General features: G+C 39.8%; 1 protein-coding gene across 2 annotated transcripts in view; it reads right to left on the reverse strand.

Annotated features, from left to right (window-relative positions):
• Positions 1-3,250: 3,250 nt before the first annotated feature.
• The window catches only part of LOC131969120 (potassium voltage-gated channel subfamily B member 1-like), a 45,073-nt gene continuing 21,545 nt past the window's right edge, over positions 3,251-26,778 (reverse strand). For both annotated transcript variants that reach the window (XM_059330277.1, XM_059330278.1), the window contains one exon: positions 3,251-8,230. In XM_059330277.1, coding sequence (XP_059186260.1) covers positions 6,386-8,230 — 1,845 coding nt within the window. In that variant the 3' untranslated portion in view covers positions 3,251-6,385. The remainder of the gene's footprint in view (positions 8,231-26,778) is intronic.

Raw genomic sequence — 26,778 nt, forward strand, 5'->3', positions numbered from 1 at the left:
ATCACGTGTTCTGAAACAGTACACGGTGGACACTAAGTCAGACAAAACAAGCCTCTAATTATTATCACAGTGGTATTTAGTGGTTAAGGTCATAACATAGAGAGGAGAAATACCTGGACTAATTAACAAAGGGCTCAGTTCAAAGGTATTTCCTGTGTTCAGTGTCATTTAAAGGTCAATGTAACTGAATATTGTTCCTGTTGTCACTGTCTACACCCTTAAATGTCATATTTAAATAAAGGTTTTACTTCATTTCTATCTATAACCATTGGATCCAAAACACACTTTCTCATCAAATTTCAATATAGTTTTTTGGCCTTTATACCTACCTTATGAAATAAATACATTCTAATTTTTAAAAACATTTTATGAGTTTTTATTTTTAAGGAAATCTCAATAGCTTTTCCAGTCAGTCAGCTGAGAAGATTGTTAACTTCTCTTTCAGTTTCTTGCACTTAAAAACATGTTTTAAGTCAGAGCTGCCTAGAAAACATCACAAATAACAATTTTGTCTTGTGTAAAATGTAACTCATAACTTTAACTACTCTGAGCTGCTTTTGACCTTTTATGTAAGTTCTTTACCCCAGACACAATTAACCACAGTAAGACACTTTTATTTTTAGTATTTTATCCATGACTAGTCACCTCTTATGTAGACATTCCTTTCATCTCTTACAGAAAGTTTTTCCTGATCCATGATGTGAGGTGGATTATCTAACTCCTCTGAGTAAAACTGCTTAGCACATGTGCACAAATCCCTGACAGTATGCTTCATAAACTCACACAAATATATATAATATCTAATTTTCTCCTGTTCAACTTCTTTCATCGTATTATGCTGTATTGAAATATTTTACTTGTCACCCATGCTTTAGTCTTTTTGTCTAAGTTTTTGCTGCAGAGATTGCTCCTTGTTAAAGTTAAGACTGTTTGTGTCTTGTGAAAAGCTCAAAGTTGTGACTGGCATTGACTGTGATGTAATCCTCTAAAACTTTGGTTGTGACGTAGCACCGTGTAATGTTATGCTTTGGAAGATGATTTGACTGTATCAGCTGATTAAAGCCTTTTACATGTCAACAACCTAAAATAGATAACCCACATATAATACGACAAGTTATTGTATTGAACAATGCTGAGAAGTCAAACCTGCAGTAAGAGAGAAACGGCTGTTATGTTGTGCGCTTTGTCATTATCTTCATATTTTAACAAAGTAGTGGAAAGTACTGACATTAGACAGTGCTAAAATTAGTAATTAGTTCAACAATCAACACAAAATCACTTCAGTCATGTCAAAAATGACAAACATCCAGCTTTATAAATGTGTTTGCTGTCTTTTCTCTCTCTGATATCTTCAGGTTTTGGATTGTTAGTCGGTCAAAACAAGACAATTAAAGATGTAACTTTGGGCTTTGGGAAATTGTAACAGACATTTGTAATTTTATTTTATTTTTTTATTTTCTTGGGAAAATAATAATGAATAGAGTAAATGATAATGAAAATATATTTCAGCTGCAGCACTTAACATTAGATAATTGTCATGGTCAGATTGAGACACAATGGGCCCCGTCTACCTCTCCCACATGACGTCTTGACATGTCCAGTCACACATGTTTAAAACTGCCGCACATTATGGACAGCCTACCACACAACATATAATAATGTTGGGTATTTGCACTACTGCAGATCTGTAGTGTTATTACGTATTTATTGTATATACCTATATTGTTTTTCTCATATGTTTTATTTTTATTTTATTTTATTTTACATGTTAATTCCATCTATTATTTGCTTATGCTGCTGTAACACCAACATTTCTCCTTGTGGATTAATAAAGTATGTCTATCTATTTATGAAAGACAAGTTGTGGAGAATTGTCTTGTTGTTTGTTGTTTTTTATTGTTATTTTTTGCCTCTTTGTAGTCTTTACCAATCATGCTGTGGTTTTGGGTTTCTTTTTTTCAAATTTTGAGTCTTTGTAGTTGATTTGTGTCTCTTTTGTCTCTTTTTATAGTCGTTACAGATCATACATGTCCCTCTTTGTGACATTTTGTAGGTTAAGGGGGCCCTGATTACCCCCCTCAATACAGCATGCATGATAATAGCGTGCCATTCTGTGTAGTAAATACTCTAATATACAGGATATTTTTTCTCGACTGATTGCAGAAGATACCACTGGAGGGCGCTGTTGTATAACATATGCAGTTTTGTCATTGCACAATCTCACTGCTCGCTCTCATACTTCACATTCCTGTTGGGTAATACGTGTTCTGTAAAAAAAAAAAAAAAAGAAGAAGAAAAGAAGCAAATTTCACACTGGATTATTGTCTTTTATTAAGCATCAGTCAGTAAAAGGAGAAAATTGCTTCAAAATTGCTCATCATAGACATTTTCCTATAGCTTCTTAGATGATATTTACAAGTTCTGTGTGTCAAAGTTTAATAGCGCTACATGCGTCGAACGACAGGAAACCACAAAGAGAATAATCTACAAAGTCAACTGGTACAAAGTATGAAACTTTTACAAAACAAACATTTCCCCACACACAGTAAGGGCAGCATACAGACCTGTGTGAGTCGAACAGAGGTGATCGATTCCCTGAAGAAGGGGGAAGATTCTCAACTTAAATAATGTATCTGCATTTGGCTGAAACCTCTAGTGTAGCATATTGTGCTTGAAAAAACTGACATAGATACTTATTGACATTATAATTTGTGCTTTTGGAAACTGTATTTTTATGTTGACATTTTTATCTGCATGGTTACTAAAAAGCAGAGGATTTAACACAGAGAAATCAATAAAGTGCAGTTCAGAAAACAAGAAAAAAATATTTTAAAAAGCAGTAAGGACATTGTTAACGTTTAGAGTTGTAACCATTTAAACAGACTATGGCTTGTTTAGGATGTAAGTCCATTATAACAAGAGGCTCAATTCCAAAGATTTCTCAGCAATTACTGCATGTCTGACTGTTGTGTGATAAATGGTAATGAATCTTTGCTGTGTAAGACACCCTCCCTTTGTCTTTTCTTGTGTTTCTGACACTTTCAGGAGTGAAAGTCATCTGACCATTTGTCAGTTTTGACATTTTTATTCCATTACCATGCAGCGTTACGATCTGGGCTGTAACAGATACACCACTGGCTATTTGTATAGTTTCCCGTAAGCCTCCATAGCCCCCCTAGACCCCCCCCCCCCCCCCCCCCCCCCCCTTTTTTTTTTTTACCCAATTCTTCTGTTACGAAGTTTGTTCCTCCCATCTACCCAAAGACATTGCTGTAACTGAGCCTTTCCTTCTGGCCCAGACCCTCCCTTCCCTTCTGCATACCCAGGATGATATTTATAGAATCACAGAAATGAACACATCCTCAAAAGGATGCCTCAACCCAACTGCCATTTCTGCACTGTCATTCTGCACAAAAGACTTAAGTACAGGGCCAGTGCTTTTAAATGGGAAAAAAAAACCTCCAACCCACACACGATGAGTGCATAAGTGTGCATAATCTAGCTGCGTAACTTTGTCAATGAAAGAGCGGGATGGTTTGTGTCCTGTCTGAGGGACAGAGCTTTAGAAGAGCTGATGTTGTTTAATGATCCTCTTGTCTGTGTTAAAGATTTGGGCCGACATGAGGTGAAAGAGCAGAGTGCTGCAGCTCTCATTAGAGATGTCAGTTGTAATCAGGCTGCACAGCTCCCTCTGTCACACACCCCTCGTTCCTATTCCATTCACATTTCACACTCTCTCTCCATGGGGGTCAGGAACAGATGTGAACATACACATCACGCCAAAGCATGTGGCTATGAGATGTGTGAATGCTTCTATGAAAGTGAAATAAAGGGATGGTGTCTCATTTAAAGGCCCACAATACAGTTTTCTTTTTCTTCACTAATTGAAGCTTCATCAGATTGAGATGACTGAATGAATGAATTCATGAGCTGAATGTAAACACCGTGCAGCAATATGGTATTTAAGTCTTCAAGGACTACATCTCTACAAATTAGGCTACATGCTCGCATCAAATACGATCCATCCACTCATCTCAACCATCACCATGGAAACAGTGGTCGTTCCGTCTGCTGAGTGAGTGTGCACCTGTTTGTTTTTGTGGATTGGGGCCCTTTTTTTCATCTAAATGTTGGGGTGCATTAAAGTGTACAGGAAAGACACTAGAAGGAGGAGTGTCTGGCAGCATAATGACCCAGTTCTCTGCGTGTTTATTTGCTGTGCAGTTTGTTTAATTTTCTCCATTAGACAGCGACAGATTCAGTGTGCAGGGCAGGCGTCCATTAAAAGCAAAGGCACGAAAACTCGTATTAAGTCTAATGATTGCAACCATACAGCGTAAATATTTCTTTAAGCGTAAAAGATTCACTACTAAAAATAGATGCTTCGCAGCATGCTTGCATGTCATGTTGTAAAGTTAATAATGCTATATCACACCATGCTTGCATGAGTAACAAAGAGCACCACGTGGTCATATGTTCGGAATGCATATAGAAAAAAGCAGGATGCAGATATTTGGTTGAACTAAAGCGGCCTACAGACACACGAGGTACCTCCATGCTGTTTGTGTGTCGGAGCTGTGCGTTGCGATGTCACATTAATTCATATGAGTGTAATGTTTTGGATCTCTGGAAGCGAACCACTTGCCGAGATCCACAGTGTGTAAATAATCAAATTAGCTTTTTGAAATGAATGTAAAATAAAGTGCTGTGTTCCCTCTTCATTTTCCTCTCTGTTCACTCCGTCAACAGCTTTTTCTTCTTCTTATCTTCTTCTTCAGAGGCCAGTCCTCTCTTCTGCTTACACCAAATGAGCAAGTATGGCTCCCTGAAGTGTGTCAGATTTAGAAAAGGAATGCTTGAATTTCTTACATTTTTGAGTTAAAACAGTAAAACCTACCATCGTCTGTACGAGTTATCAGAAAGAACAATTCTTTGGTTCTTCACATTGCACAAAGGAGAGAGGGACAGACATTTACAGGGAGACAGTCGCAAACAATACAAAGTCATCTACTATAGTATATTGTCTAACAAATGCAACTCCAGTACATATATATCGAAATGCAAAACTACGAGATTAGCACAATATATTTGTCTAAGAGTCCGTTCTTTTAGAAAATATCTTAAAAATATAAATTATTTTCCTTCTTTACCTGGTACAATAAATGTGTGTCTTTTTTTGTAATATTCTACTTTTGTAGTTATACATGTACAATATTCACACGCCTACAAAACTGGAGGTTTAACATCGACTCTCCGGCTATAGTGATGCTCATTTTATATGAATTTATCAGCTACAATAGGAATGAAGACTCCTCCAAGACACGTCTGAGAAAGTTTTGAAATAACACATAAGACTTTTTGATTTTCTCCAGATTCAAACTCTGATTACACCAATACAAACACCAATACAAACAAGAATAAAGAGGGTTATTTCATCTGTTTTCATAAGAAAAATAATTATTGTTTTAAGGTGCTTTCTTTTGCCAGCAGCCGGGCACAACGGGAACAAGAAGGAAATCGATGGACGCAACCTCACAGTGTCTCTCTGTGTGTTTGTTTGTGCAGTAGAAATATAGCCATTAAACTCAGACTTAAAATGGTTGACTCTCCTCACAATTGGGAGATCAGGAACGCTACATAAAAATACATATACTGTATATATATATATGCATGTGCTGTCTGTTTCTTTCTCACTCATACAAACATAAATCATGAGTGAAACATAAACTAAGGCCAGTTTTGAGGAAGGAAGTTAAAGAAAGCAAACTATACATGTTCTCAACATACTGCTGCCTTTGTAATGCCATAATTGTACACCGTTGAACCAAAAAGTTAAAGAAAAATGGAAGTTAACAACATTTGAACTATCTCAGCATTCTCACATCTCATGTGTTCCTGTTTGCAGTGCTATGTGTCAGTGCTCTCTGTGGTTTGCTACTGATTGGACAGCTTTTGCTATAGTGGCTTTATAGTTGTGTCCGGGAATGTCATAAAAATAGGTTTTTGCTTATAAAAATGATACTCTTACAACTAGGCTTTAATTATTATACGATGATCTGGGCTGAAACAAATGTATAAATAGTAAAAACTAACAGACGGGCATTCCTTGCCATTTTTAAAACCTCTTAGATCAGAGTCCTCTGTGGAATTAATTAATCAGGAGTCCTTGGTAAGAAAAAGTTCGAGAGCACAACACAAAAATCGTTCCCATTGTCCACAGCTATTGTCATGGCAGAAGAATTTCATATTCTCAAAATGTTCCTGCAAATGTTTTCAGCGTCTTTCATATTTTTGGGAAGTTCAGTTTTGCTTAGTTCACTGTGCTTCTTACATTTCCCTTTTCTGCTTCCTCCTCTCACGCACATTTCTTCTTGTTATTGTAACTTCAGGCGTTAGGGTGACTCTCCTCTCCCTGAAGTGGCTGTAGTTCCTGAGCCACATGGTTCTCCTGTCCTTCCAGCGGCAGTGAGCTGTTCCCCAGCTTCCTCTGCAGGCCCTCCATGTGGTTGGCCCCTTGCTGGAAGCCGGAGTGATGACCGAACTTCGGCCTGGCTCTTTCCAGCAGTCTTTGGGACGGGTTGGCGCCTGAACCGTCATGCGGGTGCTCCTCCTCATCTGTGTCGGCATCGATGAATTTACTGATGGTTGCATCGTGGAATGTGAAGAGGCCGCTCGGCGGTACGTTCTCCGGGCTCTTGCTTGGTGTCCTGCTGCTGGCAGTTGTGTAGACGGACACCTCGGGGCTCATGACTGACGAGCTGTCTGAGAGGAGCCCTGTCCCCGAATCCTCCCCACTTCTGTAGTTGACCTTGAGCGAGTGGCTTTTGAGCGGGTTGTTGAAGCGCACCCCTCTGGGGCTGTCAGAATAATGTGCTCCGGGCTTGGTGCCTCGTCCTGTCAGGGGTGTGTTGGTGCCGTGGGACCCTTCATGCTCGTTCTCCAAGGTGGGCTCCAGGCTGGGGTTGGTGCTGACCCTCCCCGGCATGTTGCTGACGGGGCTTTGGGAAAAGCGAGAGCTCTCAGGGAAGTCAGTGGCGCAGCTGATAAAGCTGTCAATGCTGGACATGCTCCTCATGTCTGAAACTACCTCTGCTTTGCCTGCGATGGGTTCAGCGGGGATGCTTCCCATCTCTAATTCAGCTCTCTGTCTGACTGCTTTGGATGGCGGCCCTTTCTCCTTGCTGTCGAGGTCAGTTTGTGACTTGGCCATCTTGTTGTACATTTCCTCAAGTTTCTGTGCGCTGAGATGCTGTGGGCTGCTCGAGGGCTTGGCCTGCTCCTGGTAACTTGATTCGAGGGTCTTGTTGGGACTCATGGGTGACTTGAGTTTGGGTGTCCCTTTCGGCTGAATAGAAGTCACATGATTGTCATGCACCTTCTCCTTCTTTTCATCAGCATTTTCCACTATTATATCCATGAGCTCTACACTGCGGCCGAATGCATCTTTCATGTTCATAGAAACAATGCTACCATTTCTCTTTGCCCTCTCCAGAGCCTCCCGTCTTTTGATGGCTTTCTCCTGCCTCTTTTGCTCCTTGTAGAACTCAGAGAAGTTATTCACGATGATGGGAATAGGCAGGGCGATCACCAGTACTCCGGCAATGCAGCACAAACCTCCAACTATCTTTCCCAGTAGAGTTTTTGGGTAGATATCTCCATAGCCTACTGTGGTCATGGTAATAGTAGCCCACCAGAAGGAAGCTGGGATGCTTTTGAACTTAGTGTCCTCTTCATCCTTTTCTGCAAAGAACACCAGACTGGAGAAGATCATGATGCCCATGGCCAAGAAAAGGATCAGCAGACCCAGCTCATTGTAGCTCCTCCTGAGAGTGAAGCCCAGAGACTGGAGACCCGTGGAGTGACGAGCCAGCTTCAAAATACGCAGGATACGCATGATCCTGAAAATCTGCACCACACGACGGACGTTCTGAAATTGCAGCACGCTTTTGTTGGATTCTGTCAGGAAGATAGTGACGTAGTAGGGCAGGATGGCCAGCAGGTCGATGATGTTCAGAGGACCCTTAAAGAACTTCCACTTGCTGGGAGAGGACAGGAAGCGAAGCAGGTACTCCATGGTAAACCAGGCAATACAAACAGCTTCCACGTGGGCCAGCTGCGGGTTGTCTGTGGACTGACCAAACTCATCTGTGTCCTGCAGCTCTGGAAGGGTGTTCAGAGACAAGGCAATGGTGGACAACACGATGAAGAGGATGGAGATAATTGCCAGGATCTGGAAAACAAAACACAGAAGAAAACAACAATGAAAAATATGGAAACATAGATAATAATAACAACTGAGGAATGTACCCCCAGTGCTATCATGTGCCATTTTCTCGCAATGTCGGTCAAACCAGATTGAAATATTTCAACAAATATGGATTACCATAAAATTTTGCACAAGGCCTTTAGGGGAGGAATCCTATAACATTTGGCGATTCCCTGACTTTTCCTCTAGTGCCACCATGACATTGATATTTGTGGTTTTAAGTGAAATGTATCTGTGATTAAATAAAATTTGGTACAGACATTCATGTTCCCCTCAAAATGTATCTTAATAACTTTAGTGTCCACAACTTTTTAAAAATGTTTTAAATTTTTTTTTTTTTATCTAGCACCATTATCAGGTCAAAACTTTGATTTGTAATGATTATTGAACAAACCAAAAAGGAATGAAATACATCCAAAGGTATAATGAAATTTCCATCAGTGTCAGCTCGACGTGAATAACTTAATGTTAGCATGCTTACAGGCTAAGCTAAGATTTGGAACATGGTTATCATAACGTGCCTATTCTCACCACAAACACATCAGGTACAAATGCTTGATCAGTGCCCCTCATAAGACAAACTATTGATTCCAATGTAAACCCACACACGTCTTATAAGACACTCAGGCTATGTAACTGCATCCAGTAGTTTTGTATGGATTTTTTTTAACCCAAACCCCCTTTTCCCCCTAACCATAACCATATAGATTTTTGCCAAAACGCTATGTTTCATGTGAACACAGAAGTTTATCTGAAAAGGCATGTCACACTCAAAATGACACGCTGTCCCTGACACCTCCAAAACTGATGTTTAACAGTACCTTTTGGACCTTTTGCGACCTTACGGACGCTGAAGGGCACTAACCAAGCATTGGTAACTGACAAGCTGGGAGTGAGAACAGGTTGTCATATCCTGCTGAACATTAGCATTTTATCGTTTTCACTGTTAGCATGTTAATATGCTGACGTTGCCATTTAGCTGAAAGCTTCACTGAGCCTATATAAAGCCTCACAGAGTTGCTAGCATGGCTAAAGACTTTTAGTCTTGTTTGGTCATCTGTAGTTTATAAAGTTCTCTTTGGGGTCACTTTGAGGAACAACTAGCTTCATAAAGTTTGAGGTGTGTTATTGGTCAGGTGACAAATCAAATGCAAAGTACCTAGTAGCATATGCATACTAAGAAAATATGGATAATTGCATATTCAGTCCAGTCTTTTAATCTTTATGAAACCAGCAGCAAACGTTTGATCGTGAGTACATTGCGGCACTGATGATGGTCGCCTGGACTGAAACGATTAAAAGACTTGAAGATTAAAAGACTGCACTGAATATTCAATAACTTTGAAGCCATCTGTTTTGTGTCTGTGTGAGGGTCCTTCTCATTACCTTGAACCTGTAGTTGATGCTTCACTTTAAGCTTTCATTTAGAAAATTATCACAATTATACTCACAACAAACAAGGAAAAATGGATTCAGGTGGCATTTTTGCAGCATGCATCACTCATGTTGCCTTTTCTGCAGTTTGCATCGTTGAAAGGTGTATTAAAGGTTTAATGTGACCAGTGGAGCTAAAGTGAGCAGTTGCCCCTGAACTACATGCTGAAAGTTAAAACACTTCATCAAAGTGAAATAGTGCTTTAACAATGTCAGAGGAAGAAGGTCAGTCTCATGAGGAACCCCATTTCAACGTGTCAAAGCTGTGCGGTTCCATTTGTGACAAATTTTATTTCAGGACTGGCTAAAAAATACCAACTTGCGAAAGCATTTTCTGATGATATTTCTTCACGGCCTGTTTAACTTCCTGGCTACTTTCTCCTCAAAGTATTCATGAACTGTCATGTCAGCATTTCAAAAGGAAATGAGGTCAGAGCTAATGTGATCTCTGGGGCAGATGTTTGTTTTCCTTTCTCTTCAAGTTTTGACATGTGCATTAAAGAGAGAGACAGTGAAGGAGGGAGACGAGCGGGAGACGAGAGAGAGTTTGAGATTGTGTTGATACATTTTTTAAAACCCCTGCCACACTTGTTCTTCACCATTTCTATTCAGGTTTCAAACCTGTGATGCAAAAGGCTACAAGAAAACCACAGTGTATTACTTGTTTTACAGAGCACACCATGCATGGTCAGTGAACCTGTCTGACAGACTACTGGAGACCTCTGAAGCATTGAGCCACCTACTAATGATATAATCTGCTCAGTACAATAGGGTCTAGTCATAGTGCTAGGGATTAAGAAGGCTGCACAGTTGTGGGTGTGTAGGTGTGCCACGCCTATTATTCCTATCCCAGAGTTGGCGTGAAATCCAACACAAGGTCACTGTGGAGGCTGTGTCCCAGGCCAGCGGCGAGCAGGATTATTCCCTGGCACCAATTAGAGGCTGTAAGCTTTAATTAATCTTGACAGGTGACTGCTCCTACACTTACCTTGGCCTTTGAGGAAAGAGGGACTATAAGCAGAGAAGCCCTGCTGGGGTGGAGCTCAGAGAGGACGGGAGAAAGACTACAGTAAAGGCATTTTAACTTCAGCAGCCAAATAGTTCAGCTGTGAACTAAAGGGCAGGCAGAAAAATGTAAACTCTCATCAGAGTGTTCCCTGAAATAGCCTGCCTCCCAGTCTGCATCCCTTGAGACCAAAGTGATGGATGAAAACCCTTAAATACGACCCATAAGGTAGATCTCCTGTTACTAACATTACCAGCATCATTAACAGCAGCAGTAAAGTTAGAGCAAGTGTTTTTTAAGGATGTGGAGGTCAAATTATCAGACACAGCAAAGTCTGGAGAGGTTGGAGAAGGAAATTGTGCCAGTTGTGCATTGATTAGGCAGCAAATCAAAAGAGAGTAGAGGCACTGGCTACTGAGCCTCAGATCTAATGTACTGTCCAGTGGAAACTGCACTCATCAGATCAACACTAATCTACGTTGACGCACTGACCGGGCGTCGCTGACGAATTACTCTGAATAAAAAAAGACATTGTTCGAACCGAGGTGTGTTCTGTGTGCGAACGACAAGCGAAGTGTGACCTGCTCCGCCCCCAATAGGATTCTCTCTCTTACTCACCGTTTCCCCTCTCACCCGGGAGTACTCCAACCCGGGGTCAGCCAGAGTGGAGATTATAGGGATGTGATCTCACCAGAGAGATAGAGCACAGGGAGAGTGACAGAAAGAGGTGTCTGCTGAGGACACTCTGACAAATCTGTGACACGGAGGGAATGTGGCAAACCCAGCCTCAGCTCTGCAGCAGAAACTTGTAAGTTTCCTTGATTAGTCAATGGGATGTGAGTGTGTATGTATGACTTTATGTATGCGGGGGTGACACTGTTTCACAAATGAGGAAATTGAATGCTGCCAGATGGATCAGAGCAGAGAAGAGAGAGAATTCTCACAGTGCCTATAAAGGAAATAAAGCCATTTGGGGGAATATATCGCACTATGCAGAGAGGATATTAGGACACAGATATACTGTTAAAGAGGGTTATGGGAAGTGTGGTGTTACCTCATTAGCTCTTAATGACAAGCGCTGAGGTCGTGAGGACAGCACATCCCACTTCTTGTTTGCATAAACAGAAGATGAACCTGACCAAGACTGATGCCACTTCCACAGAACCCTCAATGCTCATGAAAATAATAAACAAAACCATATGCCACACACACACACACACACACACACACACACACACACACACACACACACACACACACACACACACATATTCACTCCCAGCTCAGTAATTAGCCCCAAGCCACCCTTCCCCACAGGCCAGGAAGAGGCAGGGGACTGAATATTTAATATCCTGCTGAAGTGCAAGCTATCTTGTCCTGGAAAAGGTGTGCATGAGTGTGTGCTCACTAGGCCATGACGGACTGCAGAGTCGTGGAGGTAGCCTAGTTTTCACACTGCTTTCTCCACACAAGGTTAGTTCTGCTTCATGCTCGATCAAAGCAGAGATGGACAGGGGAAACAGAGTGTATATCAACACACAAGAGGAGCTTGCTCAGAGAGGGAGTGTCCCAACAGGATTAGAGGATAAGCAATTACCGGGTTTGTAGCCAGGTTGTGCTCCTTTCATGATTTTTGACAGGTTGAATGGTTTTCTGTACAAAATGTAATGGCAATTCGTCCAGTAGTTGTAGAGACGTTTCACTCAGACACACACATCCTTGTACTCCTATGTTTGTGAGGACCATTCATTGACAAAATGCATTCCCTTGCCCCTTACCTTAACCTTAACCATCACAAATAAATGCCTAACCCCAAACCCTAACCTAAATATAATTGAAACCTTAAGCTTAACCTTAAGTCTTAATCCTCAAACAGGCCTCTAAAGAAGTGAGGACTGGCAGAAATGTCCTCACTTTCCAAAGATGTCCTCAGTCTGTTGGTTTAAAACTTGTTCTGGTCCTCACTTTGTAGGAAGGACAAGTACAAATGCTAATATGCTAGTGGCATAGAAGAAAAGTCACTTAAGTTGCTAGGATGCATCACACAAAACGGAGTGGATACATCTTAGAAGGGGTTAGAGTTTATAAGAATGGGTGGATCATATAAAGATTTACATAATGAAATATTTTCTGATAGAGAATTCACGAGAATCCAGGCAGAAGAGACAACAGAACAGAAGGGAGACAGCAGCCAGGAACAGAGAAGAGTAACATAAAGGCTGAAGGCGTGTTAGGAATGAATGAGAATAGAAATACAAGACACATGGCTGACATTTGGGTCTGAGAACAGACGATGTAATGAACAAAGTGGCATTGTAATTGCCAGAAGAAATCTTTGTGTCTGGTATTTAGGGCTTTCCCTTGCGTCACGCTATGCGAAATGTTGATTCACTTCTGGTCCGTTCTCATCGTAACTGGATTTGCCCTTTTCACCACATGAGCCAAATCAATGGAGGGATTATGTCACACAGTGACTCACTCACTTTATTTTCTGTGGGCATGTTGAGAGCAAGGTGGCATCTCTAATCCTCTCATTGTAGTACTCCTTCTATGATTTGCCAATAAATGTTTTCTGGCTCTGTGCTCTGACAGCTGACCTTCCTCCTACAGAGTCTGCCGTGGTTCTGCTGTAGCTCCCTCTGCGGGATTTAGTGTCAGTGTTTTTGTTTTTAGATAAGACTTCAATGGAAAAGATAGATGGAATTACGCTGCCGGTAAACAAAGTAAAGAATCCCGTGGAAGCCCTTTGCAGCTGTAAACACTTCCTCCCGAGGGGTTACGATCACCTAATTGGAAAGTTCAACACAAAAATACTCTCACCTGCTGCCCTCTTATGCAAACTAATGACAACTAATCCCTACCTCTACCTTCTGTTTCCCTTATGTAGTTTGAATGTTGTTAAAGCACAAGACTGACAGTATTGTGTATTTTTGTTACTTTGTCAACAAATATCATAAAAAACAACAAAAATAGCTGCGTTAGTCCATCTCAATACCGTCTGACTTCCCCAACCTGTCAGCCCCAAGTGCATTACTACTTTTTACTGTTTGGCGTAAGTTATTATGACGGGAGAAAATCATGACGTCAGGTTCTCCACTATAAAGAGCGATAAAGTCCATGTAAAAACTAGGTTGGGATGGACAGATTAACTTATGTATATTTACGTCCTGCACATTACAACTAGCTTAAGTAACATTGGTTAACTTACACGTTACTTAAAATACAAACAAACATATTTTAACTAAACCCTGCAGGCTTTTCAGGAAGCAAGTAGATTGACATAAAGTCAGAGAGATCAAAAAATCAGCTGTCAATCACTGATGCTTCTTTTTATTAAATACTGTAAAATTCTAATTTTATTTCATTTTTTTTCAGTAAAAGATGGTCACAGGTGTTTATTTCAGTTTAATTCAGCGTTAACTAAACTCTAACACACACTGCTCACAGATTTCATGTTCAAAAAGATCAAATGGGTGTGAAAAGATGACAGCGACACAAAACAGGAAGGAGGAACAGCTATGTTGTAATGATAACAAGTCTTTTCATTATTATTCCTTCACATCACAAAGAACAGTTTCTAGTTACATAACCGTTCCCAGTTTAACTTTCCCATCTGTCCCTAAACCAGATAAAGCATCTCCAAAACTGACACGGCCCCCTGTGTCCCACACAGATGTGCCCTTCGCTTCACCTGCGTCATTTCACCTTGTCTGCCAACCTTTCTTTGTCCCACCTTTCAGCCTATAGCAGGGAGCATGTGCCTATCCTGTGCCATGTGGTGAGGAGAAGACAGGGAGATGAATTACTGAGCTTGCGGCGATGCACAGCATGTGTCCTTTCAGAAGTGTGAAGGTGGTGCTGAAATGATGAGGCACACAGACGCAGAACATTGCATGTGCACTGATGTATGTTTTTTTTTTTGTTACTGGCAAAGAATGATTTTCATTGTTAGTTCTAAGAGTCAGAGAATAAATACAATGCAGTAAAAGGTTCCTGAAATTAACAACATAAATGTGTCTTTCACGTGATTTCTCACCAGTAGCAGAAAGTAGTTAAATACATAAAGCAAGTAAAGTAGGCTACTTAAGCACAATTTTTGGGTTCTCGTACTTTATTTTATTTTATTTTTTAATATTCACACTTTTTATTACTTTATGCTTCTACTCCACCACATAGTGTATTTTTTACTTAGCTACATGTTCCTGACAACTTTAATTACTTGTTACTTTTTGGTTTTTACCTAAAAAAACATAAAACAGCCTATTAAATACAAATTTTATATTTATGAAGATTAAATAAGTGGTTTAATGTTTTTTGCTCCTAACCCTAAAGGAAATTATTTTCTCTCTAACCGTCTCCCTTTTCTGGCAGTGGAGTATGTTTACAGTGCTGTATTCAGTGGAGGTACTGTACTTAAGTACAATTTTAATGTACGTGTACTTTACTTGAGTAGTTCCATTTTATGTAACTGTATACTTCTACTCCACTACATTTTGAGGTAAATATTGTACTTTTTAATTCACTACATTTAGCTGACAGCTTTAGTTACTTTCAGGTGAAGATTTAACATAAAAAAGCATGATCAATTTAAAGTGATTAGACATTAAAGCTTATAACAGCATTTTAAGTAGTTAAAATGAGCCATATCTTTACAAAATTACGCCTCATACATAAACGCACCAATAACAATTATCCAATAATATATTTAGAATATATACAACAATCTAAGTGTTGACATTCTGCATAATGAGCACTTATACTTTTTATATTTTGATGCTGATACTTTTGTACTTTTACTGAAGTAAGTTTTGAATGCAGGACGTTTTACTTGTAGTGGAGTAATTTCACAGTGGGGTGTTTGTGCTTTTACTTAAGTAAGGGATCTAAATACTTTTTCCACCACTGGTTGTATTGAGACTTTTACTAAATTAAAGAATCTGGATACTTTTCACAGCACTCCAGCTCATCGCTGGGTGCTGGCAGGTGTCCACTGAGGTCATAATTGCATTCCTTTTCTTCTTTTTCTTTTGGCGTGAATGACGAAAGAGAAAAAGAGCAGAGGTGACGGTGTGAAAAATGAAGATATAATAAGAAAGTGACAGAGTGAGTAAGTGAGAGGAGAGATTGCTCCCCTGTGGTTCTGTACAAACCGGTGCTGTTCCCCCTCTGATAAAACATCTGTGCTATCACCACTGGCCTTTCACCCAGGACAGGAAACTCTGACTCTAAAACATCTGGAACATCCGTGTTATCAGGCAAAAGGACAGGCTTCCTCCTGTGTGTGTAAGATTACTTTTAACTATATTTAATATGAAAACTTTTCTACACAGGGCTGCTGCTGCTGCTGCTGCTGATCTCTCCCTTACTCCAACTGAGTCATTTTGTGAGGCATATAAATCAGTTTAAGCATGAAATGAAAGACTGAGCCAAGATTATGAAGTGATAAAATACCAGACAGGAGCTTCTCTACTGGCAGAGCAAAAGAGGCTTATAGATCTGCATCATCACCATGATGTAAGACTATTGATTTCAAACTGTGATTGTTCCCTGATCCCCAGAAATCACCCTGCATCCTGCTGCTGTCACCTTCTTCTCCCATGTGTTGAAACTGTATCATCTAACAAGCCCTCCGCAGTGGAAATATGGTTTCATATATGCAGATCTACAGTAATACGGCAAAATATGTAAGTTTATAACTATAAATGTTCTCTATATACTGTATGTATGTCATACATACAGTGTGAGATGAAAATGTATTTGTTTTACCTTATAATAAGCAGTTCATATAATAAAATGTCGAAGTGGAATTTGACTGCTTTATTCTGTTGTATTGTACATACTATGATTATTTGTCTGTTTTCCATGAAATGGTTTAGCAAAATACTAAAATATTCTGGTGCAAAAAGACATGCTTAACTTTATCTCAGTAATTATTCAGATTTCAACATGTTTTGTATTTGTTTATATTTATCTTTTAATGAGATTACCGAATTTCCCTTCCCTTCGGGGATGAATAAAGTAATCTATCTCATTTTGAGCTGCATTTCTTCTATGAAAAGTGCTACAGAAATAAAGTTTATTATGATTATTTATTCATTTAGAAAACATTTTTGTATTTGAGCTACAGCAACTTATGTGAATACTTATTTGGCTGACATTTCTTGAAACTTCTTAATGTACGTGTGAATGAAAGAACTGTTGTTGATATAAATCTCTTATGATCTCAAATTATATTCTTTACTTTTGTTATTTTTCTTATAACCTCATTCATCTTTATTTCAGCACCATGTGCTGTTCAGATACAGTGCCCCTCCTAATTTGGGAACAGTATTAGATGTTATAAGATCATATTTATTTTATTTTATTTATATGTTTCGTCAGCTATTTATGAAGGAATTTTGTTTTGGACGTGAAGTTCAGTTTTGTTTCTGGCCTTTTTGTTGTGTTGTTTGTTAATGTATAAGCAGCAGTATATTTGTTTTGCCTAGATGAAATTGTGGTGTTTTATAAGAATCCTTCATACTGCATATTAAAATATAAAATTTTAATAAATTACATAAGACTCCATGTGAATGGGTAATGAACGGTGTACTTGTGAGAGCAAAGAGTAAATTTGTTTTGCTGCTATCAGCAATGTTTCAGATGAGCTGAAATGAGCTGAACCTTTAATGAACTGAGTGCCGGCCCTCTGTGGACTCTCTGCTGAGTCGAAGGTGCTCCTCACAGCATGTGCCTGTCTGACTGTATCAGCATGCAGTGGGAACACTAGGCTGGGGAGACTCCCCTCTAGGCTGCAGAAAAAAACAACATCACACACACATAGCCCGCACAGCTGAGCCCTACTAATGGAATAAGTATGGCATCTGTGATCCTGAGATGTACAATCCTGATAAAGAGTGGGCGTTTTTGTGTGGGCCTGAAATGCAGCACACCGGCAAGACTCATGGCTCACAGCACATTCACTCCCCTACTCAGCAAAGACACATCACACCCAGCTGAAAATGACAAGTACTCAAAATCTGTCTTTGTTCTTGATACTTGTTTTGTGCAGGCTGGAGCTCCAGCTGTCTCTCGTTGCTATGGTCTTTGCTCACTCTGAAACTGGCAGCAGTGTTGGCAGGCAAATGCACAAAAAAAAGAAAGAAAAAAAGAACAGAATATATCATGCTGAATCACCACCAGCTCTGTGAAAATGGACCATTTGGCAGTGCAGAACAAAATCATTGTTTTATTTTTCATCTCTTGTTATGGGTGTGATCATTACACAAGAGGCTAAGCAGCAGAAGAGAAAGCTGCCAGGTTTCTGTGGTGTAATTAAAATGTCAATCAGTCCAGACGAGTCAGGTTTAATTGCAATTAAAGCAAGTCATTGACATCCTGAGACAGTCAGGCGGCCTAAAGAGAAGACACGGCTAGCTTTAATGCAGATTATGACCAGGATGCAAACAGAGGTCGGGTCAAGAGATTACATCACACAAAGACGTTCATGACCTCAAAGAGAAAGTGATTTTTTCAGGATGAATGAATGGAAACAAATGATTGAATAACTTCCAGTGAAAGCTTTTGTCAGTCTTAGCCTAGTCTATCATAACACCATTCTGATGAAAAGCAAATTCTCTTTTCTGTCGTCATGCTCTGCTACGTGCTTAGCATCTCCATGGCTACAAAGTGCAAACCCTCATCATACGCTAGAGTTGGATCTCAGAGCTGAAGCTTGATACGAGCCTGTGCCAAGACAAAGATGCCGATAAGATGCCTTTACTGATCTGGTGTCTGCTGACAGCTAATTAACGTTCACTAAATTTCCCGTCTCCGGTGACCTGCCTCTGTGGCGCTCGGCCCTGTTCGGTGTTTACCATAAAGAGCAGATGTCACGAGGCTCCTGTGACATGATTAGGTGTCAGCACTGAGTGGAGAGTTTCCTGTGCTGCTTACAGTCAACGCCATCTGAAACAGGAGAGGCCTGGCCGCTGCACATTATCCTATGATCATATCAGCTCAGCCTGATACTGCGGTGAAATCACAGAAAGAGCTACTGTACGGTATTTTACCAGAATTATTTGACATTTTGGGAAATGTGCTTATTTACTTTGTTGCCAAGAGTCAGATGAGAAGATCAATAGTGCTCTCGTTTACCCATTAAATATGAAATTACAGAAAGGAGCTCAGCTAAGACTTAAAACTTATGCTCTGTCTCAATTTGCGGACTCACACTTGGTATTTTGAGGGCATAAGTGACAAATTGCAGTGCACCCAGAACCTTCAAAAAATTGGGAAAAAAAGTATAAAATCCTGGACCATCTCTGCTACATAGTGGAAGAGGCCGGACCACCACATTTGTGAAAACTGCGGGTGAAGAACTTGCAATGGTTGTGATTAACCCTCCTGTTTGTTTCTCAGGAACAGCAATAATGTCCATGGGTCAGTTTGACCCATGTGTAAGAAACCAAAAAATCCAAACAAACATTGTTTATATTTCATTTATAACTCCAATACTAACCATTTCAATCAAAAAAATCTTCCTTACCTCTCACTGATCATGGTTCAATGAGGATAATTCACTCGTTTTTCATTAAAAACATGCATATTAAATTTTTTTTGTATGTACATTGGAAAGACCTGCATATAAAATACAATGGTTGTACATGACATGGACTTTTTACATTTTTTTCTTTGACATTCTTTTCATTTTTTCTAGATTTTTAAACGGGAAATGGGTCAATTTGCAGATTGCAGTCTACTGAATACACCTCCGCTCAGCCCTCTCTTTCCAAGCAGGTAGAGAACCTACAGTGGTCTTCAGGTAGCATAAAAATTCACAAGGCCGTCCCTAGATCCAGGGTATAGTTTGTCTGGTTTGGGCTACTGTAGAAACATGGAGGACTCAGTGTAAGAGGTCCTTCTCCCTGTATAGATATAAAAGGCTCAATCTAAGCCAATGAATAAATGGTTTTTAGTTTCAGGTGATTATAAACTAATGAAAACATAATTATGAATATTATATCCTGTGAGTCAACCCCCCTAAATCCTACATCAATACCTTCATTTCACTCTCAGCAACAAAGCAAAGCTCCCAAAACAATTACTTCAGCATGATTCAAACTAATTTCACAGCTGAACTTACATCCCTTAAAAAAAGTTGTGTTGATCGACTCTCCACCAGCAGCCTTCAAGGTTTATCTGACAACTCTATCACCACAGGAGAGAAACTCCAGTCTGTCACATTTCACCTGTCTGTGTGTACCTGTGAAACTGCTAATGCAACAAAACTGAAAATTATCTTAACTGGTCCCAGTGCGCTCGGTGTAGCCATGACAACAAATTCGCCAGGTTGTAATTATAGAAAGTGCTGCACTGCCAGATGTCTGCTAGAATCTCCATCTGTACCGTTTCCCTCAATGTTACTTCTTCTCCCTTAATGCATGTGTCGGTCACGTCCCTCTGTGTGTGAATAGGAAGATATTTCTGTTTAGGCGACAGATGATGGCACACACACGCTGCTCCATTCAACACCATCAGCTTCGTATAAAAATATGTGATGAGGAAACAAATTGGCCCACAGTCCTGTTTTAAAAACACTTGTGCTCCGTGGAGAATTAAGCTAGCAGCTGACACATAAATATCCAGTGTAACAACATGGCAACTCCAGATTCAGCCCTCCAACATCTGTGATGAAAAGAAAACATGGATACAGATCACGTTTCTTTAGAAACCCCAGAAATCCCTTAAAAAAGGACTTTAAAACTTGAAACATGGCCAATCAAATCTAAGAAAACTCCTTTGACACACTTTAGACGGATGCAAAGTGTAACACAAAACCATCCATTTTTCATTCTGTAGAAGTGAAACACCTGCTGTGCACTGAGTCTCCTCCTGAATGATTCAGTAGGAGAGGAAGGGCAGACCAAAGAACTTCCTGCCTGACCACTGATGACCAGAGCTGTGTGTGCGTGTGTGTGTGTGTGTGTGTGTGTGTGTGTGTGTCTCCTACATCAGTGTCAGGACTCTAAATGTCTCAGGGCTCTGCTCATTTGTCCAGCTGCACTGTTCTCTGGAGGCCACGGCACTCTGAGACACCCGCTCATCCTCCGTGGTAAAGCGAGGTCAGAGATACATAATGTAGAAAGAGACCAAGAGAAAAAAGATGTTTGAAGTGCAGCATATAGTGTATAATGTATGCAGCTGGGATGTACAGGCACTAAAGTGCCCCAAGGCAACAGGCAGGGAAAGAAACTTCAGAAGTGACCTATTTTCTTAAACACCTTAATGAAAAGTTAAAACTAATTTGTGTAATGATTAGGGTTGCACCAATACTGATACTGGATTGGAGATTGGGTCGATACTGACTCAAATAGCTGGATCTGGAGCTATTCTACGCCTGATGTTGCTTTACACATAAAATAATAATCACAGTCACTTCCACACAATGAGGCGCACAGCTTATTCATTTAACACTGGTATCAGATCGGTACTCAGTATCATTGTCATTATCTGGATTTCAAAAATTGGATTGGCGATAATAATCAATGGCTGAAATAGAGTGATTAAACACAATTAGTTTTCTGACAACCTGACCAAGCATGCAACAAAGAAAGACAGACAAGAAGTGTCTGACAAGAACGGTTTGTCAATTTTCCATTGAAAGGTTCAACAAAATACTAAAATATTCTGGTGCATATAGATGATCAATGTTCAGAATGGCTGTTTAATAAGATGTGCCAAGTTTGCAAACTTTATCTCAATATTTTTTCAGATTTCCCCAGTATGTATTTCTTTAAATTCAACCCTCCACCACTGGTGCCACAAATATGGACACTGGTTTTAATATTTTTCAACTTAATTTACATTATAATCATTTAGTGGGTTTTATTTACATCTTATGTCCTGCATTCTATGTATTCTATTTTCATCTTGTTTTTACCATTATTTATTTTCCATTTTAATTTCCAATTGTAATGTATTCTGATATTCGTTTATCTATATATTATTATTATTATTATTATTATTGTTATTATTATTATAACAATAACAATAACAATAACAACAACAATAATAATAATAATAATAATAATAATAATAATAATGATAATAATAGTAATGATAATGTTTTAGTCAAACCTGATGTTTCTTTACACATAAAAGAATAGTCACAGTCACTTCCACACAGTGAGGCATGCAGCTTGTTCATTAAACACTTTTATCAGATCGGTACTCTATATCAGTATCAATATCAGGATTAAAAAAATTGGATTGGTGCATACCTTGTGATAATAATCAATGGCTGAAAGAGGGTGATAAAACACAATTAGCTTTCCTACAAATTGACCAAGAAAGAAAGAAAGAAAGAAAGAAAGAAAGAAAGAAAGAAAGAAAGAAAGAAAGAAAGAAACAGAAAGAAAGAAAGAAAGAGACGGATTGTCTGACATTTACAACGAGAACAGTTTAGAGGGATCTAACCTTTAAAAGATGAACTTTCACTCTGAGCTTAGAGGCCTGAGATACAAAAATAAAACCTTCATTACAACTGGCTTTGAGATGGAGCCTTTCAATGCAGGCTGAAATTAACAAGGCGGCGGAATGGGAACATACTATACTTAACTATACATCACATTGTGTGTGTGTGTTTACAGTGAAATGTGAGAATGGGACATTTTTTCGATGGACGTCGGGTCCACAGGCCCTTTCAGTCGTACAGTAATAAGAGTGGACTGAGACTGTAATGAGACAGAGAAGCGTGCCCAGCTGTCTGTCACAACATATGGCGAATGTAAACAAAAGTGGGCAGCTGCATGGATCTGCGTGAATGACTGAACCGGGATTTGCACAGTGATGATCAAAAACAGAGCTGGCTGCATCAGTGCACGAGGCAGAGGGATTAATTGTCATGGTGTAACGATGGAGGAGGACAGAAGACACAAAGCTTGCCCTCTCTGCCTTTTTCACAACATCTTCTTTCTCACATATGCATTCACACTTACACGCACATGCAAGCTCGCACACATGAAGTGGCAGACAGCAGCACGGGGTGCACACAGACCTCGTCAAGGGGAAACTGCAGCATCGTGGCATATAGCTCAGCTGATAGTTTCCATGGTGACATGAGGCTTTTCAGAATTTGCATAACAGATGCAGCAAGGCATTCACAAAAACAGGACACAAAAAAACAAGAGGCCAGGAGACATGTGATCATACTGAACCCCTCCGTGGGGAAAATACAGTTCATTTAATTTGTGATGTCACAGAGAGGTGAGCTCAGTAAACTGCAGCACGGCTCTCTGATCTGTATGAAATCAATGCACAAGGAGCACCAGTTAACTAAAAAAAGCACAGAGTTTATTTGACAGGCTGCCTCCTGCTTCTTCTCTGAGGCCCACACTAAATCTCTACTCCACTAACATAGAAAAATTATTTGTTTATTTGTGCTTAGTATTTAGAAAGGAAAAAGGTTCAGGCTCCTGAAACTCATGCCACAAATTCTTAGAAAACTAGTCATACTAGAGCTGAAATGGCTCATCAAATAAGGAAGTATATTAACAGAAAAGTAATCGATTCATTGCAGCTTCTCAGCAGTTCCAGCTTCTCAAATGTGAAGATTTGCTATTTTTCTGAATCTTATGTGATTACAGCTGAAAGTGTCACCTTGAGATTAGCAAATTGTGCAACAAAAAGGGCATTTAAATGTTTTTTTTTGCAATATTCTGATAGTTTATAGGCAATAAAATAAATATTCAAACAAATTGGCAGATTCATTGATAAAAAAACAACTATTAGTTACAGACCTAAATTCCACACACACACACACACACACACACACACACACACACACACAAGCAGTAACCTGAAATGTGAAGCCAACGAGAAGTGCCAAAACCTGCAGTTCCTCAAATGGCCACTTGAGGCTCGCTCCAAAGCAAGTCAAGCTCAATAGAGTTCAGATACATCAAATACATTGTTATCATTGTCTCAGACTATGACACACAGTAATGATCCAATTCAGTCCTCTCTGTTTTAGTTTAGTCATTGGCTGCCAAAAATCAAACAGTGACTAAAAAAAGATATCAATATGAGTTATATATAATATATGGGTTAGTAGCTGTAATTGTCCAGACAACAACTAATGCCCGCGGATCGTTGGCGGCTGGCTCAGAGCCAGGATCGAATGCAGCAGACTGCTGATTTCCAGTATGGAATGGCAGAGAGCATCCCAGTTGTATAAAGTGAGAGTGAGAGTGACAGTGACGATGATTTGCAAGTGGAACAAAACGCTAAATTATGGAAGGATGTGTTTAATGCTGCTGCCATCCTCGGGGTCCGGGAGCTGAGACATTAGGCAGAAAAAGGGAGACAGAAAGTGTCTGGTCAGATTTGAGTAGGTGCAAACCAACTGTCCCAGACAAAACCATGATTAGAAAAAACACACTTTTGTCTGTCTAATTCTGTGCTCTCGCTCTAGTTTCCCAGGCAGGCTCAAGTGGAGAGCTACAGTCACTTTAAAAAAAGGCTAAACAGATGTCAGCCTGGTGCCTGATGCTCCACACGCTAACTGTATCCATCCAGGCCTGCTGTAAACTGGCTGACAGTCAAGCACGCTGGCCTGGCTAATCACTGCCATACATGGAGATTCTGACCCCAGATTAAAGCACATCCCCTGACCCTTACTGTACTCTCCAAACACAACATTGTTTTTGCAAATGATACTTCCATTAACACCTCACTTCCAGTTCACTCTACACTATGGATCCAACTTTACTTTAGGTTGAGTAAACAGTACTTTATTGCCTGTCACAGTGCTTCTCTTTATGAAAGAAATCAATCAGGGAGCTGTTTTAATTCACAGCTGTTATCCTTCCCACTACTAATCTGCCTCTTCTGCTGCTAGTGCAGCTGGTGACCTGTACACAAACCACTGTATTGGTTAATGCATCAAAGAGAGGCTGCTCAGTCTCCAGGCAGAGACAGAGACCGACATCTCCTGTCCCGCTGCTGTGACCCGACTCTTGGTTATCACTGAAGGGTGCAAGTGAGAAGACAATTCAGCAGGGATCAATAAAGTGACACATTTCCGGACTTAAGACTTCTTCTAAAAGTATAACACAAGCTGTATCTGACATCTCTGACATGCATATTTTATTTTGTGCGGGCAGTACATTTTACATTTTATTTATTTTTATCCCATTTTTAATTTATTTTATCTTATTGCATCCTACTGTTCTATTGTTTACTACATCTCTTTGTATTGTGTTATGTATTTATTGTTTGTGCAGCACTTTGGAAACCTTGTGTTTGCTAAAATTGTGCTATATAAATAAAGTGGATTGGATTGGATTGGATCTCAGTGACCCTTCAAACACATGTCTACAGTTTATTATCTTATGTCCTTTCCATCAGCCTCTTGCCGTTATTCGCAAATCTCTTTATTCGTCTCCCTCACTTTCCATGGTCGCTTCCACGTCATTTGAGTGCAATTACTTTTCACTTTATGGTAACTCTTTAATCATTCCAGCCATCTTTATTTTCACTTCCTCCCCAGGCCACTCCCAAACCAATTATAACCTCTCTGTCTAATGTATATACTGCACATGCTATATGCTTATCATTCTCTTTCAGTGCTCCAGGAGCTTAACTGTGTCTCAACTCACTTAGACACAATCTCTGAACCCATCGGCCATCAGTCTGATGATGTTTTAGCTTCTGATGGTAAGGGCTGATATTTTTGGGGTTCCAGTGTAATAAATGGCCGGGCTAAGACTTCCTCTTACATGCAGTGGCTATTTTTTACAGTCTGATTAGCTACTTGAGACATAAGAATGGAGTTGGAGTTGAGAGACAATCTCTATAAACTGAATTAGTTTCACAAGTAGCCAGTTTAGTTTAGTTTCTTTATTCAGCAACTAAAAAGCTGTCAGTGTCAGAAAATAGTCATTGGGTTCTGAGATTTTATTTTGGTCAATGCACTTGCATTTAACCTGCTAAAAATACTATTTGGACTACAAATGGACTACAAACGGAAACCAGGAGGCTTCTGATACCAAAATATGGACTGATTGCCTACAACAATAATTTTGATCTATAAACAGATTCTGCATTCATATTTAAAATTACTGTCAGCTTTGTCTTTTAAGTAAGATGATTAATGAGTCTCTAGTTTGTCTATTTGAGCTAAATATCTTGATTCATACACCTTTAACATGGTTATTCTAGACTGTATCTGTGACCTCCTGTATTATCCCCATTTTATAAAATTCTTCTTCCATTTGCAAATAATTTAATATTATGTAGCCTAATATATTTGTGCCCAAGGCAAAAAAGTGATACATTTATCTGTTAGCAGTGTAATATAACAATTGACCAAAACTCTTTTTCTAAAGTATCCTGTGTTCTTAAAGAGTGTGTTTGACAGAAAGAATTGAAAGCATTGCTGTAATCACTTTTTGGCATTAGACTCTGAGAGTGAGAGATCACACTAAGATTAGAAAGCAAATCCGTGGAGATTTGGCAATGCTGTTGTTGGCATTATCCACAGAGCCAAGGTTTCCATGGGATAGCCCCTGGGATTTCCGTCTAATACTGATTTTGATCTGGGCAGAGGGTTGATGAAGAGGCTCTAATGAGCAGCCTCCTCGTCTCATTTTCTCAAAGCTCTATCCTGCTAGACCACGAGAGGAAGTAAATTACATAAGACGTAATGAGATTAAAAAAAACGCCTTGGACATGCTGTCGTCATCATGACTGAGGTAAAAAGGCAGAAGAAGAGGATAACTTTCCATTTTTAATTACAAGTCTTATTAAGATAATATATATAAAACACAGGGCTACACTGTGGTGAGGTTGCCTCACAGCAAGTGGGTCGCCGGTTCAACCCCAGCCTGTGACTCTTCTGTGTGGAGTTTGCATGTTCTCACCATGTCCTCCAGCTTCCTCCCACAGTCCAAACACATGCATTTAGGTTTAATTGGTGACTCTAAATTGCCCGTAAGTGTGAATGAGAGCTTGATTGTCTGTCTTGTGTCAGACCTGTAATAGTCTGGCCTCGCCTCTCGCCCAATGTCAGCTGGGATCGGCTCCAGCCCCT

Source organism: Centropristis striata, chromosome 3, assembly GCF_030273125.1.
Source record: "Centropristis striata isolate RG_2023a ecotype Rhode Island chromosome 3, C.striata_1.0, whole genome shotgun sequence".
NCBI classification, from domain to species: Eukaryota; Metazoa; Chordata; class Actinopteri; order Perciformes; family Serranidae; genus Centropristis; species Centropristis striata.